At 36.7% G+C, this 21,040-nt stretch overlaps 1 protein-coding gene across 4 annotated transcripts in view; it reads left to right on the top strand.

The window, feature by feature from the left end:
• Positions 1 to 17,916, top strand: part of LOC111153487 (vacuolar protein sorting 13 homolog A) — a 225,743-nt gene extending 207,827 nt beyond the window's left edge. For 2 of the 4 annotated variants that reach the window (XM_022512530.1, XM_022512531.1), the window contains 4 exons: positions 10,096 to 10,181; positions 12,962 to 13,085; positions 15,406 to 15,480; positions 16,512 to 17,916. In XM_022512530.1, coding sequence (XP_022368238.1) covers positions 10,096 to 10,181; positions 12,962 to 13,085; positions 15,406 to 15,480; positions 16,512 to 16,562 — 336 coding nt within the window. In that variant the 3' untranslated portion in view covers positions 16,563 to 17,916. Of the gene's footprint in view, positions 1 to 10,095; positions 10,182 to 12,961; positions 13,086 to 13,492; positions 13,706 to 15,405; positions 15,481 to 16,511 lie in introns of those variants that run through there. The other 2 variants (XR_002641007.1, XM_022512534.1) reach the window with 2 other exon arrangements.
• Positions 17,917 to 21,040: the final 3,124 nt, after the last annotated feature.

Here is a 21,040-nt window from a genome sequence, read left to right on the forward strand (position 1 = left end):
ATTGGGTATGCTGTATTTTTCTACCCTAAGTTATCATTTATCAAAAACCTTTTAATCATATACGTCTATAAAGATTTTCTGAATGTGGAGCTTGGGATTTCTTTTTTTTTTTTTTTTTTTAAAGATTTTATTTATTTATTTGACAGACGGAGATCACAAGTAGGCAGAGAGGCAGGCAGGGGTTGGGCGGGGGGAGGGAAGCAGGTTCCCTGCTGAGCACAGAGGCTGATGCGGGGCTCGATCCCAGGATTCTGGGATCATGCCCGGAGCCGAAGGCAGAAGCTTTAACCCACTGAGCCACCCCAGGTGCCCCAGAGCTTGGGATTTCTAAGAATTAAGAAATTTAGAGACCCATACTTCCATGGAAAGAGCTAAATCCTTTTGTGAATCAGTTAGCTAACATTGATTCTCAGTCTATAATTGTTGTATTTTATGGGAGATATAAAAATTTTCAAAAATTATTTTTTTTACAATGTTAAAGTAATATATGCTCAGTAAAGTAGGAAACTATAGGAATAAAAATTATCCTGTCTCCCCACCATTTATGTTATAGTTCCTTTTAAAATTTTTATTAACATGATTGTAATCCGAATGTATATATTTCTATTGTATATTTTTGTTATTGTAAGTTCTTATAAATAGAATTATTAACTTCTAAAGTTTAAAAAAGTGATCTATTCATAGAATAATTCTAGTGTGGGGAAACTGGTCTTTATTTCTGGAATACATAAAAGCCAGCAGAATCTTTTCTTAATTTTTATAAGTTTTATAGCTGTAATAGATTTCCTTTCTTGTTTTTTGTTGAACATGTTTCTTTTTAAAGTTTTCACCCCTTAAATCTTTGCCTCTCATAATGAGTGTGTGTGTGTGTGTGTGTGTGTGTGTGTGTGTGTGATCTTTGTGTCATTCACTGTGCATGAATGTTGTCAGCTGGGTTATCCCACGAGGGTAGTATACTCTTAAGCATTTCAGATATTTTAAATTTTTATCTGTGTTGTCTTTGAATCTCTTACATCTCTTTCCATGATGTTATTATGCTTATGTGAGTTGTAGCAGGGAGGCTGTTTTTGTTTGTTGTATATTTCTTTTCTTTCAGAAATTACAGATGTTTATAATTAGCTTCAAACACTGCCTAAATGGCAGTTGGAAGATAACTGCCTTCGGCTGACGTGGTCTTTCCCTTTACTTCGGGAGGAGAATTACAACTGATCTGGAAGAGAGGGCTTACCATAGGCAGTCAGATCACCAGAGTAGTTCCGAACACTCTTCCTGGCTTCATCTGAAATTTTGAGTAAGTGGACGAGAACTAGGAGACAAAGGCTTATTGGATTTCACTCTTCATTTTTTAACTCTTCCCTCCAGAAGCAGACTTCTGAATGGGATGAGAAATCTGAAGAGAGCCAAATGCTGTTGTCCAGGAAAGTTTGAGCTCTTACTGTCCCAAATAAAGCAGATCCCATGGGCAAGGAGATTACCCATCCAACCTGGATACAGTCTCATACCTCATTTATCAATTTAGCAGAGATCTTTTGGAGAGTTTGGGGTACATCATTTTCGAAGGCCCATATTTTCCAACATTTAGTAGTAAGTCCCACTAACTTGATTTTGCACCAGAAGAGCATCTCACTCCACTTAGAACCTCCAGTATTACATAACAATACTTTTTGAATAAGGCTTTGAAATTAACATCTTTTTCTGGAGGTGATGGTTCCACTTAGTGGAGTTTCCAGTTTTCTCTTTGTCTCAAGTGTAAAGTGATTTTTAAAAATTCTCTTTTCTAATCCAGTACTTGAATGAGACCAATTTCATTTTTAAATCTTTTTCAAAAGTTTGTCATCATTGCATCCCTTAAATTTGTAAATACGTTAGAGAAGGATAAATACTATCAAAGCAGAAAATTTAGTACATCCTCAAATGTCACACTCAGGTCGGTTCACCTGGAGTCTTACTCTCTTCTTACCAGAGTACTAATTTAGAAGATCTTTCACCTTTACTTTAGCTAACGATGCTAAATCATAACTTGGGATTTCTTTACTTATGTATTAGAGCTCTACCTTGTGTGACTTCCCCTGGTTACTTTGGACAGCACAAATTTCCAGCTGAAGTTGAACTGAGTAAAGCTCATTGGAAACTTTTTAAAGTGTGTGCTTTAACAGTAGTGTTGTTTAAAAAACAATGTATTAAGTTATGAAGTCTATTTTTTTATTGGCAAGATATCCTATGAAAGAAAGGATGTTCTCTTGCCAAATAAAACTATTCCTTTTCATACAGAATTGAATTGGATTCCACTTTCATTCACCTAAAAACGAACTTTAATGTCCTCTATGAAAAGAAGCGCTGCGTATACTTTTTCTATCAGTTAAGAGTCTTCAGTTATAAATTCAAATGAAATTGATGTCCCAGTTACTTTTGAAAATGACTCTAATGAACTGGATATCAAATTTTCAGTGAAAAATTACCACTATAAAGAACCTTATAGGAAGCAATGTGGAGAAACATATGTTGGGCATTTTGTGGCACTTCAAGTCTGAGGTAGTTTGTTTAAGTTGGAGATATAATGAAGCACCAGTGTTGGAACATACAAGTAGGGGAGTCTACATAGTTCTTGTAAAGTAGAATAAATTGCCAGACTACTTCAAATTCAAAATTGCCAAAAGAGTAAATGTATAATTATATATGTATAAGTGAATTTTTGATCTAGTAGTATAGTTAATGTGAATACAAAGGAAAAATTTAATGCCCTATATTTATTCTCTATACAAGTATTTGTTAAAGTCTTATTATGTATTGGACACCCTTCTAGATCTTAAGGTTACAGGCCTGAAGAGAGCAGTCAAGATTCCTGCTCCTCTCATGAGATTATAACTGTGGTGACATTTTCTAATCTGGTGACTGGAGGATAAATCAAGAGCTCTGTTAGAGGCCAACCCTGTCATGTCAGAGCTTCACAGTCTCCTTCCTGTTGGTTGATTGCTACACACGAGGCTCAGAGGAACTGTAAGAATCAAAGGAGACATAAGATATGCCCAGTCATCCAGAAAGATAAAGATTCCTAGGTATTACATGATGTTGAAGCATTGACACAGTACAGCTTGTGGGATATCTGAATCTGTATGCCAGTGAGCTGTTAAAAATTGCATCTCACCGTGTCCGCTGGACGGTATGTAGTTCTTCTGTAGTGATCCATTCTGACGGTGAAAAGTCTCTGAGTGGCAGTAGTACCCTATGGCCCAGGGTCTGGATTCTGGAACCAAGTAAACCTGAGTTCAGTTTCAGCTTTTCCCTTTGCCAGCTTTATAATCTATTGTGCTTGTCTGACCTTAGTTTCCAGACTCTAAAATGGAGATAACTGCACGACTTAACAAAATAACAATAATATTGGTGGTTTAAAATAATTAAGTTAATTAACTAATTATCTCAGGTGAGGTGACATATATATGATTATTAGCACAATGTATAGTAAGGACTTGCTGTATTTCATTATTCTATGAATACCAGTTGTTGCTAGTTCTTGGTCACTACTACATAAATTTTATGTTCCTCATTTGTCTCCTTTTTATCAGGATAAAAGCACCTATGAATCTTACCCCTTTTTTAACCCTTTCAACATTAATAGAAATAGTACTTGAAAAATACTACAACCATTTCCACACATTAGTTGGTGAGCAATAGAAACAATAAAACCTCAGTAATTTGACCTGCTCTGAAATTCATAATATATTAGAAGAAATGGTAAAATGTTTAAAAGAAATTGTTTTCAAGTATGGATAGCATCATGATCAGTAAATATTGCTCAGTAGAGATTCTGCTGGAAATATGTTAAAGAGACTTAAAACTGTCACTTACATTATTTCGACCCACCTCTGGCCTTTCTTCTAGAATGTATTAGGTAGGTTAATTAATGGTCTTCGTCTGTCAGTGTACATAATTATGTCATGAGCATAATTCTGTCTTTTGTCCAGACTTTTAAATGAACCAGTTGATGACAGTAGTTCACATCTCTTAAGGGTAACATTTTATTTGATGTTATGTCACAGGGTTATACTCTCTTTTCCTGCCCTGTCTAAGCTGTGAGAATAGCATATCCTTTGGTTAATAATCAAAATAGCTCATTTGCTTGGGAGGAGACAAAGGTATGGGGGGTTCAATAAGGGCTAATTCCTCATCAGATTTCATGACAATGAGATTTGATTTTTTTTTTAACAGCAGTTTGCCTCCGAATAGGCCAAATATCACTTCATCACTGTTAAATGTGTTTATTCTATTATATATATGAAATCATTGAGCTTTGAGGTAATGAATTTCTACTACATCTTATCATGAAGTTTGCTTGAATGCCTTGTTTTTCCTGGGCCATAGCCCTCAAATCTCTCATATTTAAAGTGAATTAGAAAAGGTTTTATCCCTAACCTTTAAGCAGGTAACTCTAGGAAAGTTCTATATTTATTGACTACATCTTTGTCTAAAGAGGGTTTGGTTTAAAATTGTCTGTTTCTTAAATAATTGAGACATGCTGGCATTTACCATTGTAGGATTACCTGCCTAAATTTTATTGTTTTTAAAAGTAAGCTTAATTTTTTAATGTTTATAAACCTTTCCTCTTTCCCCATTATGTCCTGACCGTTCACATTAGCCGATCTACGAAGCCAGCTCTTTGTTGTCCAGTAGCTTGACGTGCCTGAGAGCGCTCTTACTCTTGATTTTTCATCTAGAAGAGTTTCATTTTTCTCTTATGCTTCATGTTACTAGCTTGAAAGGAAAAAAAAAACTCTCACCTCCATGAAATTCTAGTCTTCCAAGAGTCAGATACTGATCAGATTTTTTTTTTTCCCTGAACTGTGTGTTCTTATCCTTCATCCAGTTTCCTTAAATAGATTTCCCATGAATATTAGCACTTTATATTGTTTGGGATTTAAAGCCTTCCATGTTCATGATTTATTCCTAATATCTGTGTTACCATATTTTGCTTTGCTCTTTCAGAATTATTTTTGTTGTAGGAATTTGCTGTTTCAGAGCATTTAGATGATTTGCAAGTGTTAGCAATGTTCTCTGCGTTACTATAGTTTCCAGCCTGTTCTTTTTCTAAAGTGTCGGGACTGATCTGATAGGAAATGTCGCTGTTAGTAGAGGGTAACCCTCACTCCACTGTCTTCCAAGTTCTTGCTTCTTGTGTTTCTGAGTTTGCGGTCACTTCTGTTTGGATTTATGTGTATCTAATAAACTAAGACCTGTATATTCATCTTTTCTAATGCAAAAGGAACCCTTTTACCAATAACCATGCATTTTGATTGTTGTCTGCAAGTTCTGCAAATTATCTGTAACAGTTTGTGCTTCTCTAAGAAAGTCCTCAGTGATAAGTAATTCCTGTATAATTTAATGAATAAGGAAAAAATTGTTTTTTATTTAACCACTCACTCATGTTAAATGAGGCTAACATGTCTAACATACTAGCTAATGTACTTGATGCTTCAGCCTGATTATTTGATATTTCAGCCAAATTTTGGTCTTTGTGCAAAGGCCCTACATAGTGATTTCTAGCCCCGGTTTTGCTAGTGCTTCATTTATTTTGAAGGGTATCACAAATTACTTCAAGAGACACATTGATACCGAATATCTGTTTTGGAGGGAGGAAGATAGGATATTAACATTGAACTATATGGACCCTGTTAACTTAAACAAAAATCATCCCTCCTGTGGTTTTGAGCAGCCTGCCTCAGCAGCATCCGGCATCCAGGGATACTGAAGATATTTTTGAGGTCCCGTGGGAAACGAGTGACTGACCTCATAGGAGGAAACATCATGGTATAGTGAAAAGCACTGGAACTAGAAGTTGAAGAAACCACTTTTCTGATCATATGTATCAGTATGACCCCGAGCAAGACACTCAGCTGTTACCTAATTACCAGGGTTGCTGTGAGGATCGGGTGGGTAAGACACTTAACCTGGTCCTCCACTGCTTCACGTGCTAGCAGTGCATGCTTACACAGACAGTAACTTTCCTACAGGTCTAAAATCTGGGGTTTTTTCCTTAGATAATTTATAATGATGTTTTGAAAAATATAAATTTTCAATATAGGGCACTTATAAAGACAAATAATTAGGAAATTGCAGTCAAAAGCATGACATTTGTAGACTTTACAGCATGATGGCAGATGATGGTTGATAAATTGTCAGATTGTCTCTCATTTGCTCCCATTTTTCCTTGGGACTTAGTTACAGAGTTTTAGCTTCTGCTTACAGCACTATTCTTATTCCCTCTGTACCTGTTTGTAATGGAGACCGGCAAAATTTTGCTGTATAGGGAGTTATCTTTAACATTTATTCAAATCTATCCATTCTGATAACAATATAGTTCATTGTATGTTTCAAAGTAGATGACTACGACCATAATGTCTAGTCATCTTTCAAGTGCTGCATTTAAGGTTTTTGGTGAACTCCAAAAAACATGCTTGAATGACTTTTTTTTCCTAAGATTTTTAGCTCTTGTTTCTATCGGTACTACTGTGACTATTGACATTGGTTTAATTGCTTATATGCAGAGGTTAGGTTTTATTTAAGTTGTATCTGAAAAGTGGAAGGTGATGAGAAGCAGGGTCCTCTGTAATGCCCATATTTAAAACAATATTGAAATAGAAGCTAGGTATTTGGAGGTAAACCATAACTTTTTTTTTTTAAGATTTTATTTATTTATTTGACAGAGAGAGATCACAAGCAGGCAGAGAGGCAGGCAGAGAGAGAGGAGGAAGCAGGCTCCCTGCTGAGCAGAGAGCCCTATGCGGGGCTCGATCCCAGGACCCTGAGATCATGACCTGAGCTGAAGGCAGCGGCTTAACCCACTGAGCCACCCAGCTGCCCTAAACCATAACTTTTGAGCTGTTTGAAGATTGTGGTCTATTAATGGGGCATGTGGACCCTTGACTTCTGGTGGTAGTGATGTTCTTGGGGAGATCAGCATTTGTACTCTTGATGTTTTTTGGCTTGGTTATGTAGAACAAAAGAAAATAAGCTTTAAGTTAATTTCTTTACAAATACAAAAAAATAACTGAAAGAAAAAGTTGTAAATTTGAAAATGAAACTTCACTTCTGCCCCCACTATTATCATTTTCAAGCCCAGGGATAAGCTCTATTAGATTAGTGTGTTACCACCAACCCCCCCAGAAATTTCCCATGGATATATAAGTATACACGAATGTGTTTCTAGTCCTCCACCATTAATTCCCAGTAGTTTAATTTCTTTTCACTGAATATGTCTGCACATCTTTGATATCAGACTGCACATCGCCCTTTCTTTTCATGACCATATAATGTCCCATTGTATGGCTAAGCTATACTTTATTTAAACAGTTTAGATATTTTTAATTTAACATAGTATTACTGTGAAGACTTCTGTGTGTATATCTTGGCGTACTTTTGCATAAAATAAAAGCAGTCGAATTCTTGACTTAATGAGTACTTTTAGTTGATTTGCATTTTCTTGATTTTGAATTAAGTTGAACATTTTCTCATGTGTTTATTGGTCAGATTTTGTGCTGTGCTGAACTACCTGTTCATAAGCTTGTGACACATTTTCCTATTGGTTTACTCAGTTTTCTTCTGTTGATTTATTCATATTTCTCTGTGTTATGAAATTAACTCCTTATCTCTGTATTGACAGATTTTTTCCCAATTCTTTGATTTTTATGTTGTTACTTACCTTATATCTGATTATTTGCTTACTGTTCTACTACTATATAGTGTTTAATTTCCATGTATGTAACAATTTTTTTACATTGTGGTATGGGCTTTGCATTTTATATTTAAGGCTTTCTCATTTAATATTATTAAAATGTTACTTTTTCTAGTAATTCTATAGTTTCATTTTGTATGCTTAAATCAATGATCCATGTGGAATTAATGTGGTATAGAGAGAAGTAGAGACCCAGGTATTGCTAACAAGTTGCCTGAAACGCCATTTATTAAAACAAGCTTTTCCCCACTAATTTAAAATGCAACCTTGATTTTATATATTCCTGTTTTTGGATATATAGGATTTTACAAATCCTAGTATGCATTTGGGTCAGTTTCTGGAATCTGTACTGTTGCGTTGACATATCTCTCTTTATAACTTCTAGTAGCACCAAACTGTTCCACTGCTGTAGCTTGTAGATTGTGTTCCTGTCTGCCGGGATAGTTCTCTTTGCATTCATCTTATACGTTTTTTTGGATATTATCGCCTTTTTTTCTAGATAAGTTTTAGTATAATTTTGTCGAAATATTTCCATCTCTTGCCCCCAGAACAAACTAACACAACCATCTTGGGACCATATGGGGGGGTGTAAAAACTGGGGCTGGGGAAGGGAGTGACATTGTTAATGAGTTTTTCTATCTAGCAATATGGTAGAGATTGCCATTTTTAAATTTTCCATTTTTCCCCTCAATAGTGTTACGGCTTTTATGACATAAATTCTGCATGTTATTTGTTAAACTTAGGCATAAATGTTTATCTTTTTTATTACTCTTTAAACAATTTTTTCCTTCCATTTCTCAATTTGATATTGTGTTTATAAGATAAAGTTGCTGGGCTTATGTACTTAGGTTTTCTAAACAATACTATCATCTGCAAAAATTCTACTTTTCCTCTGCAATTTTGATACTTCTTTCTCTTCATAATTTATATTTTCTTAAAACACGGCCCACATCACCTAATTTTTCAAATTTATTTGCATAATTTATTATCTAATAACTTATTAATTTCTTTTGAATCTGTGCTTATATCCCTTTTTTGTTTGTAACTCAAGGAATTTGTGTTTACTTGTCTTACCTCCTACAGCAAATAGTAAAAATACTCTTTTTTGAGTATTATTATCTTTGAAGTTAGAAAAGTCTTCCATGCAGTGAATCTGTATGCCTCATCCTATTGTTGTAGTCACTGCTTTTTTTTTTTTTTTTTTAACTTTGTCTCCAATAAAATGAAAATTACTCTGGTAGCTTTTTCTACTAAGATTATTATGAAGTTACTTGTTAGCTTCTTCTAAGCTAAATAATTTTGTTTTTGCATATAGCCTCATGGAACACAGTTTTCTAAAATCTTTATATCTCTTTTGGAATTTTTTCAGGAGCTTTAACATTTTCGCTAAATTCTTAACTTACTTCCTGTTGAGGGATCTTAGTCACAATTACATTGTTTGCCTTTAAAAGATAGTAGTCTAGCATACTATATATTTTTAGCCAAAGTAACTCCATCCTCAGAGCAAATAGTATTTAGTGCAGAACTAAAAATGGTAATTGTATTTTGTTTATATTATGTATAGTATTGGGGGAAAGGAATTGTTGACAATGTCATGGATAGACAGTGTCTTTCAGCAGTCTTGAAAATAAAGGCTGTTGCATAAGGTAATTAGGTCCTCGGGTTCCAGGTTTGTCCAGAAACACTCTGCTCCTTTTTTTTTTTTTTTAAGATTTTATTTATTTATTTGACAGAGATCACAAGTAGACAGAGAGGCAGGCAGAGAGAGAGGAAGAAGCAGGCTCCCTGTCAAGCAGAGAGCCCAATGCAGGGCTCAATCCCAGGACCCTGGGATCATGACCTGAGCCGAAGGCAGAGTCTTTAACCCACTGAGCCACCCAGGCGCCCCACTCTGCTCCTAGTTTTTGAATGAGTTATGAGATTGGCAAAGAAAAGCATGTTTGTAAGGCAGATAGGAAAATTTCCAGGGAAGATGCAAGATGGGGCTAATACTAAATTATGTGATACATACATATAAATATGTGTTGGCATGTGTTTTTGTACCTTTTATCCTGGAAAAAATGAATATGCTAATTTAATAGTAACTTTAATAGCTTCAATTTAAACTTTGTAGGTAATAACAATATCTTCTAAAAATCCAGCATTAACGATTGAAGTAGCTGCAATTGAGTCATCTTGAGTAAAGCAGTGCAAAAAGGTGCTTTTAAAAAGGAAGCAATAATTTTGTGAATACTCAGTTTTATGATATATTTACTGTATAAAAATGTTAATAATTTGTCCCCCACTGAGAAATGGCTTCTAGAGGATCACAGTGCATTACTTGCATTAGAATAGAAATAATAATGAAATTCTCTCTCACCTTTTTTTAGGTCATGGAAAATGGAAGATTTGCAAAATATAAGTATTTTACCCATGTCATGATCAATAAAACAGATATGCTAATGATAACTAAAAGGTACTTTCTTTCTGGAATGTAATTTGTTGAGAGGTTAACTGAGAAGCCACTCATGAAGAGAAGCAGTTGACATTTGTCATTTGTTACAGATAGTCACACTGATTCCTGCTAACTCTGGTCCTCTTGCTCTACAAGCCTTGTAGCAAAAACCTTCCATAAATTCATATTTAGCTTTGTACAGATAAATGCACAGCCATGCACAAACAATTTAATATTTTTTCAACTAATTTGAATAATACAGAAATTCCCGTAAAACTATCTTCACACTACCATTTCTTCCCCTCTGAAAAAGTACATAATTTCAGATTACCCCAGAAGTCCTCTGGTGATATCTTTTCATTAGCATGCGTAGAAACTCACGTAAGTACGTACACCATTGGAGACAGATCAGTTCTTACATGGATACTCCCAATGATAGCCAAATCCTCGAGTAGACTGTAGACAGTAGAGCTACGTGCAAAAATACACGGCCTCAGGGGGGCTAGTGTTTGCAAGTCATTGTTAAACTGAGGAAAAAAATGAGCTGGTGCAGGATTAAAATGGGGATTTCTGGATGGATAGCAAAGAGCGAAATTGTGCCTGAGAGACAGAGGTTATGGCTGAATAGAAAGGAGTAGTCAATAAGCCTGTGTGGTTTTGTTCACTATCGAAAAGGAGAAGTTATATTAACATCTTGTTAGCTCAAGCTCACTGTTGAACTAGCAGTCATTTTTTTTTTTTTTTAAGATTTTATTTTATTTATTTGACAGAGATCACAAGTAGGCAGAGAGAGAGGGGGAAGCAGGCTCCCTGCTGAGGCTCGATCCCAGAAGTCTGGGATCCGAGGAGTCTGGGATCATGACCTGAGCCGAAGGCAGAGGCTTTAACCCACTGAGCCAGCCAGGCGCCCCTTAGCAGTCATTTCTAATGTTTTTCATGCTAATCATTTCTAAGTCTAAAATTTACAACACTATCTAATTTTCTTATTTAAAAAGTAACAGAGAGTAAAAAATTCACACAGCATTAGAAGATGAATAGGTAAAGTGAGTCTTCATTCCATCCCAGGTACCAGTCCCTCTTTTCCCTGTCCCAGAGGCAACCACTTGTTTCCTTCTTGAAATAGTCTCTGCATATACAAGCATCACACATGTATATCTTAACATAAATGGAAATCTGTCAATGTACCATTCTGTACTTTGCTTTAATTTTTTGCTTTAGATCAATGTTGATAGCAGCATATGAACATCTTCCTCAATTTTAAAGGACTACTTAGCATTCACTTAGAAGTATGTACTGTATTTTACATCTAAGTTGTTAATAAGCTTTTATAATTAGGGGCAGAGCTTCAGCAGCCGTGTTTGTTCATAGCGATTTTCATTCATGTTTCTATTAACCCTCTCTCCCATTGACGACATGAAGTGTGATTCATCACAGTTGAACAAGAACCAGTTGCAAAATTTAATAGTTTACAATTTAGTTTGCAGCATTTGAAAACTGACCTTCTCAACACAGTAGACCTCTTTAAAAGAAGTTCTATAAACCTTGATGATGAAGTGAGGGAAGTGAGTGAGTTGTAGTTGACTAAAAGGTAGTATTCATACTTAGCATTTCTTTTCTTTCCAAGTTTCAGATTTGAGGATTAAAGGGTCTTTGAATTGGGGGTGGGGTGGGGGGCAGAGTGCTAGGTGCGGGCTACAAGATTAGCCTATCTTAGATTTTTCACATGCTTGAAGATATGTGGGAGGACCCATAGGTTTGTTCAAACAGTCCCTGTAATCCAGGATTGGTGAAAGAGAGGCCTGAGACAGAAGGTTGAAGTGAGAGATGTAAGTCCTAATTAGCTTGTTCCTGCCAGGAGCCGGCTCTGTAACGCAATCCCTTAACTTAAAGTATGTATTTCTTAAAAAAAAAAAAAAAAAAAAAATCTGGTTGTACCTAGAATTGATGTTTCAACCAGAAAGAAGAGCTGGAAAAGTAAAGGCCTTTGAAGGAAGGATTAAATAAAATTATTATAGACAGAATGCATTTTTTTCCTCTCAAGGTGGGAAAACAATTTTAAAAGGTTTTTTTGAGGTAGGTTGATAAACTTATTGCATGGAGCCTTGGAAACATTCTAAAGCATTAATTACTTGAAAGTTCTCCAAGATATTAGCTAATAATAGGTTCTGCAAAGTTTTTCCATTGTGTATAAAGTGTCTTACATATTTGACTCTAGAAGTACATTTTTTTAATTTCATTTTATTTTTTCAGTGTTCCAAGATTCATCATTTATGCACCACACCCAGTGCTCCGTGCAATACGAGCCTCCTTAATACCCCCTACCAGGCCCTCCCAACCCCCCACCCTCCTCCCCTCCAAAACCCTCTGTTTCTCCGAGTCCACAGTCTCTCTTGGTTCATTTGTTTTTTTCTAACATAAATATGTTGTGCTATAAATTTCCCACTAAGCATTGTTTTAACTACATCGCACAGATTTTGCTATGTTGTGTTGTATTTTCATTCTCATTCACTTCAAGATACTATCTGATTTCTTCTGAGATTATTTGATGCATGCATTATATAGTAGTATGCTAATTTCCAAGCATTTAGAAATATTCTTTCTGTTACTGGTTTCTCATTTAATTTCATTATGATCTGAGCATATACTTTGTATGATTTCAGTTCTTTTATATTCCTCAAGGTTTTTTATGACTCAGAATATAGTGTCTCTTGGTTAATATTTTATGGGTACTTGCAATGAATGTATATCTTGCTACGTAAGTGCCTTTATTCTACAGCGGATTCTTTTTTGTTTTTCCCCAGTGGTGTATTGTTTGTAACAAAAGGAACATTTGGACAGCTTACCTGTGAGTGGCAGTATAGTTTTGATGAGTTTACCAAAGAGCCATTCATTGTTCATGGGAGAAGATTACGCATTGAAGCAAAGGTATGTTGAATAGATTTTTTTTTTTTTTGAAAACTTGGCACTGAAAATAACGCACTGAAACGGTCCTCTTTACTTCCCATCTATTTTATAGATATTGTTTTGTCCTACTGTGGTTTTCCTTTACACCTCCTGTCTTTTTCAGGCTTAAAGAAAAGCAAGCTAGGCCAAGAAAAAATACCAGACTCTATGTGCTTTTGCATTGACAATAATGTTCCTGGGCCTTCATTTTCTAGAATCCCAACTTCTCACTGCTGTCCAAGACACAAAAATGAGAAAATCATTTGTATACCTCAAAATCCCTGGTGGTTCCATACAAAATGTTTTTCCTTGAAAATCTTAAAAACAGACTCTTGAAAAGTTGCCTCTCTCTAACAGACAGTTATTGGTACTTCTTTTTCTTTTTATAGGTATTAACTTCCCAATTCCATTCTAATCTTGAGGGCAAAGACCATTTCTCACTCTGCATTGATTAGTAACATGGTGCCTGGTACTTGAATGTAGATATAATGAATTGCTAGTCATTTGGCAAATCAGCAGAGACTCAGTGTCCATTATAAGTCTTAAAGATTCCACGAAGTGTTTTAAGCGATACGAAGAAGTACAAGATACTTGGCCTCAAGGTATTTGACCAGATACCTTTGCGTAGGGGCACTTTGGCACTGGCTATAGTAGTAGGAAATACTGTAAATGATACAGCCCAAGTAAGTTTTGTTCTTTGTTGTTTTTGTTTTATTTTGATTTTGAGGGATTTAATTGGCTCCTGTAACTGAAAGTCTTAAGTCTGTATCTGCTAGTTTAGATATGCTCCAGTGATGCCGCTAGCAGTTACTCTCTCTCCCTTCCTCTCCTCCTTCATTCTCTCCTTTGCCACTCCCACTTCTAGGTTCTACTTTCCTCAGTGTCGGCTTCATTGTCAAGCCGGCCAGCAGATGTTCCAGGTTTATATCCTACTAGCTCAGCAGCATGAAAGCTTCTCACTGGGTCTCATTGGGCCACCTTTGGTCACATGCCTATCCTGAGCCAGTCACTTTGGTCAGAGAGCTGGTATGAGCCAGCTGGCCAGGTGAGGGTCATGGGATCACCATGGTGTTTCCGAGAAGGAAGGGTCAGCTCTATCTGAAGTATTTAGAGTGATAGAAGGTGAGAAATATTACCCAAAGGAGATTCAAAAGTTGTTGCTTGAAGAAGGGTCATTAGACACAGGCAGGCAGAAACAGACATTTTCTGGGCTAGCCCGTAGTACATAACTGCCCCAGGGCCTTGTGTTTAACCATTGAAGATCATGTCTCTACTCTTACCACTCACTCCAAAGACACAGGCAGCTCCTGAGTAGACTGGCTCTTTGTTCTTGAGGATCTTAGACCAGCTTATACATTGGGAATTTCTCTGATTCAATCACTCAGAAAATGAAAGGCCCTATGGTCTTGTGCAAAATAATGAATAATGACTATAACTATGACTACGACTTTCTGCCTGTACGCTTGCCTGGCTTTTTTCATATCTTTTTCTCTCTCCAAAGATAAATTTCTTCTTACCGTCTTGGTTTCTTTCCCTTCTACCTTTTCTTGAAATCTTTAATCAGCAATTTTTTTTTTAAGTAAAAGAATCTGTTGTCTTCTAGAGTCTGTGTTTACATGGATGTTTGAATTATTTAGAGACATTATTTGACCAAGAGACCCTCACATTGCTTCCCCTGTAGCTCTGCCCATAGTTAATAGAGATAAACATCACCCTACTCTTTAATCCTGTTACTTCTGTTTACCCTCTCAGGCTTACTGTCCACCATTAGCTCTCCCCACAAACACTGAATAGAATATCAGAGAAGTATAAAAATTGGAGGACAATAAAAAAAAATAGTAGAGTGCAATAAGCTTAAGTTCCATTCTTACTACATGACAGATTTAAAATGTCAGAAATTACATACATACACAACCCCCTATACAACACACCTGTGTATATTACCTTTTAACTGAAATCTTGATTTCATGGCCAGATACCAAGAACTATCTGGAGGGGAGAACACTGCTCTGATTTACCTCCTCATCCTTTGGATAAACCCTGTATGGCTTTGGCAATTGAAATCTCAAAGCTTTTTAACGTAAGCTTAATTATAATGGATATGGTAGAATTTAGTCTTTTTTTTTTTTTTTTTTTTCCCATTTGTGTTTGAGTCTTCTTGGTTCTTCATTCTTGGCTTTTTTAAAGGTATATGATTTGGGTAAGGTGGTCACTTTAAACACAGATTTACAGAACTGTGGCATTTTTTAAATCCTATTTCTACAACTGGATTTTCATTTTAATGAAGTTACTCTCTTTATAGGAGCGGGTGAAGTCTGTGTTTCATGCCAAGGAGTTTGGAAAAATAATTAACTTCAAGACCCCAGAGGATGCTAGGGTAAATATAATGAATCTCTTTACTTAAACAGATAGCACTTCTCATTTCAAAGGCATGTAATAAGTTGGACTGTTTTCTAAGGCAGTTAAGTTTTGTTTTTAATTTTGTTTTTGTATTTTTACGGTTTTAGTATATGTCACTAGATGTTTCCTCAAGACTATTTTTCATTACCACCTTTCTCAGTTTCTCTGTAATACATTTTTCATTTAATCTCTGTCACCATGTTATTTTATCCCAGAAGGTTTGTTTTTAATCTTCCTGCTCTCCCAGAAACATCCAGAGAAGGCTGCTGGGCTCAGTTCTCGTTCTCTGTTTATCTTAGAGACAGTCCCACTAAGTTCTTCTTTCATTAATAGAAGCACATAGACCTCTGCGGAAGCTTCTCATAATGGGATAACCCTAATATTGCCTCCAGTGCTTTCATCCATTACACAGCCCCAGTGGTGATAGATATTATTGGTAGGAAGATTTGCATTATATTTGCATTTTATTTTTGCAATTTCAGAGCCTTTTAAGATAGAAAATATTTGTATCATGAGAGCACATAAACTGCTCAAGAAGGTTGCTCTCCTGCCAGCCACTCTAGAATTCTGTGTAATTACTCCTCCTCCAGCAGTAGAATCCTATATATGGAGTCATGAAGGTTTGTGACACAGAACTGACATTGTTGGAAGAAAGGTTGCACAGATAGTTTTCACAGTATGCCACAAGTTACTCAGCTGGCTGCCAAATGACTCCTCTCTCAGCATGATTTATTTTATGTTTCTTATTCTGAAGATGCACATTCACGTCCAAAGACCTTAGAAAAATATTATTCTTATTAGTAAATCAAACCTGGTACCATTGTCTCTGAACTTCTGGACTATTTAACTGAGGCAAGTAATGTCTTAGGCAGGATGAATGTAATTATTGGCCATGAGTATACACCTAACCGAAATAGAAAGCCAACTTCTAAATTTATACTCATTACATTTTGAGTTTCATTGCAAGTTCTTGAAATAAGCAAATGTTGATTTATTTCCCCACAACAGTGGATCCTCACAAAACTAGAAGAGGCAAGAGAACCTTCCCCGAGATTCTGATGGAGAACACTGCCTGAAGAGACACAGCAATAAATTATTAGAGTTTCAACCTTGTACCTTCCACAACCAGTTTGGGAAGTATAGTACAGAAGTAATTTCAAGTACTAAAGAAATTTAAAAAAAAAACAAACATACACACAAAATCGGTTACAATCAGGTAAAACAATCATGTGATTAAAATATTTCAACTCAGTGGGGATCCAGTTGGTTTTCTAACTTGAATCATGCATCTAGTTAAAATTCTTCTACTTTATAAAAGAAGCATTTCTTTTATGAATCTTAAATATTTGCTCCAAGGGGTTCTCTGCAGTGTGGAGAAATTGCCCATATTTTGCACCCCGCCCCCCATGGAGCTAAGGTTAATGTTCCTGGTTTGTATTTTAAACTTCTATCATGCTTATTTCAGACTCCCTGAATCAGTGACAGGAAAATGATCAAATCAAACGTAGCCTCAATGGTATCAAGAGAACCTTAGTGGTGGTTTCTTTAGAAACGTGAAATTCTTTTTACAGATAAATATTTTGGTATTATTTTCCTTATTTTTTTATAAAGGATGGGTTTGAATTATACTTCCATAGCATGACTATGAAAACAACCTTTTTTAATATAAAACAGATTGAATAATACCCCTTCAAGCTTCATCTTAAGAAAGGCTGGAAGAAATGAGTGTCAGACCCAAAAAGGAAGAGCCCCTTTCAGAACTTTGAAGCCTTAGAAATACTTCCTCTTGCCAACATCATGGGATCTACTTGGTTTACCCAAGTCACGTTTTTAACAGATTGCTGACTTTAATGGAAAATTCCTGAAGCCTTAATAATACCAACTCTCCATTCACTGATAGTGTGAAATAGAATTCCCACCATCTGACACACAAGTTATGCTTCAGAACAGACAGCCCTTCTTGTAAGTAAATGTCTCTACCCTGAAGAGTCAATTACCTGTTTTGTTGACAGAAGATTGGGAATTGCTGCTGTGCTTTCTCTACAGTTATTTAAATGAGAATCACTTTTGAAAGCTTGTCAGGACAGAAATCATGGGCTATGCATTCGTTAAAAAAAGGCCACGGGTTTTTTTTTCTTGGTTTTTGTCCAAGATCCTTGTACCTTAATATTAATGGACTTTTTCAAGTAAAAGGGGATGAATATATGATTGTGAAACCATGAAGAGAATGATCCAGTGTCTTATTTTGTTATCGAATAATGCAGAGTATTTGATGCATGTCGTATGTGCCATGAAATTATTATAAACTGTTTCTGGGATTGGAGACTCTGTATAGTCAGTGATTGTGAAATTCTTCTCAGGGTCTTCAAACCCTTGCTTTGTTGTAAAAGCTAAAATAAACAGCATGCCAGACTGTAATTGTATTTCTTCCTGTCTGAATCCTACTGATTTTCCTTTGAGGTTGTAGAAACACATTGTTTATTATTAATTATTTCCCTCAGGATGCTTTTTTCTTTGCTGAACATAAATTGAATCAAAAGATGGCAAATTTCATATCCCATGGTAGTGCGTACTCCCATGATGACTTTGGTTCAGAGCAACATAGACATTTTCTCTGTTGTTCAGCTCCTCTGATTTCATATACATTAAAACTAAAAGTAGTGGCCAGAAAACTTCCATCAGATTATCGCCATTTGAAATGTTGCTTTACTGGAGTTCCATTTGGTGCCATTAACCAAATACTTCTTTACCTATTACAGTTTCATGATTTCATTCTCAGAAAAGATATAGACACATAACTTCTTTGGTGTTCCATGGTAAAGGAGAAAAGCCGAAAAGAGTAAGCAAAGATTTTTTTTAGTATTCTCTGGAGAGCAGCACGGAATGGGTCTTGTAACTAGTACATATGCAAAGCCAGCCTGCCTGTTTTTCCTGTGTTTACTTACCAATGAGGACCTAGAAATATCTTTTATTTTTGACAAGTGGTCTACCCATCAACACCTCCTGTCACTTTGTTTCTAGAGTAGGAAGACCCACAATTACAAGAAGAGTCGTTTATCAATTGTCTTAGGAGGTTGTCTTCATCTAAATAAGTCACATTGGTAGATTGCTAGATGAAGAGCCGGTCTTTTTAGCATAACATTTTATAATTATGTGTTTGATTCTATGTTCGTGAACATTACAGAGCCCATAATCTGACTCTATTTGAAAATAATCTTCCCTGAATTCTATTTAGCATTTAATGGATCTCTGTTTGAGAGCTTTAAGCTACTCCTGGTCAGTTGGAAGGTGCTATGGAGTGAGATCCCGAGTATTGTGTCCCTTCTCCATGTAGTTAGCTTGAGCCCCAGCCCCTTATTTCTAGCCCAGCATCTAGTCTGTCTGTGATGATTGTGTAAATCCCAACACAGAGTATCTGTTCCCTCCCAACTCTCCTCTGAAAAATTAAGATCATTAGAAATAGCAACTTTGATTTCTGGTCCAACGAGAAGCTTCTGATTTCTTCACATTTACAAAATGACTGAACCTAGGAACATGTGCACTTCTCCGTTGGCTTCCCTCTTACTGTGTATGTACTGGCTGCTTTTTCCCTAGAGTTAACAAGACCTTGGGATTTCCCCTAGGCTCAGTTTAACACAACCAAGTTATTTTCTGGTCCCTAAATAATCATTAGCTGCTCTAGGCAGTCCTTCCCTGATCCACCCTCCTCCACAATCCTAACCCATGACTAAACGGTCCTGTGGCCTCCAGATAAGTTAGGAATTCCTTCTTAATTATTTCCATCATAATTCTCTTGTGTTTTTATGATGATAATAACAGTAACTTTTCCCAGTGAATATATATGCATCTAGCTTATCTCTTAGAAATATCATGGTATTTTATTCCTGTCTGATAAAAAAACTAAAGACTCAGTGCTGAATTTTCTGCACCTCAGTTATTCACTCACCACTTGCCAGTGTTAAGTGAGCCCTCAAGCCAAGCCACGGCCCATGTATTAAAAAGCCTGGGACCGAAGATGCTAGGCTAATTTGCTTATAGCAGTTGGAACTGGGTGTCCAGTCACTGCAGATAGAAGTAGCCGTTTGGAGCTGGATGTTTTCCTGTTCCTGCCAACACAATTGAGAGAAATTTGTCTGGGTTCCGAGGCCATTGCTTTTTACCTTTTCTCAAGATCAGTCCAAATCCTCAAGGACCGTGGTTTTCAAGCTGTAGGTCTTAACCCATTAGTGGCCCATAAAACCAATTTCACATCTCAAGGCCAGCATAGCTTAAAAGTAGAATAGAAATGAAAATAAGGGGCGCCTGGGTGGCTCAGTGGGTTAAGCCGCTGCCTTCGGCTCAGGTCATGATCTCAGGGTCCTGGGATCGAGCCCCGCATCAGGCTCTCTGCTCAGCAGGGAGCCTGCTTCCTCCTCTCTCTCTGCCTGCCTCTCTGCCTGCTTGTGATCTCTCTCTGTCAAATAAATAAATAAAATCTTTAAAAAAAAAAAAAAAGAAATGAAAATAAGAGAACATTGCATGTAACAAGGTTAAATTGTTTCCTGAGATGTTTCCTAAATAGTTTATACACTATGTGTACTCTGTCACAATATAAAATGTTGTTTTCTATTGTGAATTGCATTTTTTTTTTTAAAGGGCAAAACAAAAAACCTTGAGAACAACTGCTGTGGGAGGTGTGGGCCACACGCTGATTGTTGGAACAGTCTGGACAGTGTGGAACCTGGCCTCAGAGAAGGAGCAGCAGATCCACAACTCAGGGCATCTTCAGTTTGTGAGCACCGTCTTTTTCTTTGGAGGGAGAAGATAGGATGGCTCTTGTTTTGCTTTTTATGAGATATTCTCCTTTCCTGATGTATATCCGATGCCCTCAGGTACCAGAAAAAGCAAAGTTAGATCTGCAGACAGCACCCCAAAAACTCCACAGGCTTTTAACTAGAGATATTTAACCAGGGATATTTCAACCTGTCTCCCACTAATCATCCTACTAGGATCAGGCACAGCAGTTCTCTCCTTTTATGAGCTTGCTCATCCGCCGTCCATGTGATTCACTGGAAGCTGGTAAAGGCCCTTAAAAATGGGGAGCTTAGCTACAGGTGACACTTTTGTAGGGCCGGAGTATGTGTTCTCTGGAAGGTGCTATACACACGCCAGTGCCATGCAGTCGAGTGAAATAAGTGGGTTTCTTCCTTTCTTTAGATTCCAGGTAGAAATAACCTGCATTCCTTATTCAAGGTTCAGGACAAAATTCATTCAGTCTCAGTTTTTTCCATGCTGTTGCCCAGTATCCCCTGTAGCTCCTTCACATGCCTTCAAAGAAGGCCCTTCACCCAGGGCTTTGAAATCTACCTGACTGCTGATGCTAACCAGCTGCGTTTAATCAGTTAAAATGTGTATGGTTCGTTGGCTCTGTAGTTTTGGTCATTGGCCAATACAACTGTGAATGAAGACCTTCGCTCATGCTTTTCTTTCTGGCACAATGGGTATAAAGGAATACTTGTTTCAAGGTGATTCTGCAAGCCGGCCACCCCACAGGCTGA

This window comes from Enhydra lutris, unplaced genomic scaffold (genome assembly GCF_002288905.1).
Source record: "Enhydra lutris kenyoni isolate GAN:26980312 unplaced genomic scaffold, ASM228890v2 scaffoldscaffold33, whole genome shotgun sequence".
Lineage (NCBI taxonomy): Eukaryota > Metazoa > Chordata > Mammalia > Carnivora > Mustelidae > Enhydra > Enhydra lutris.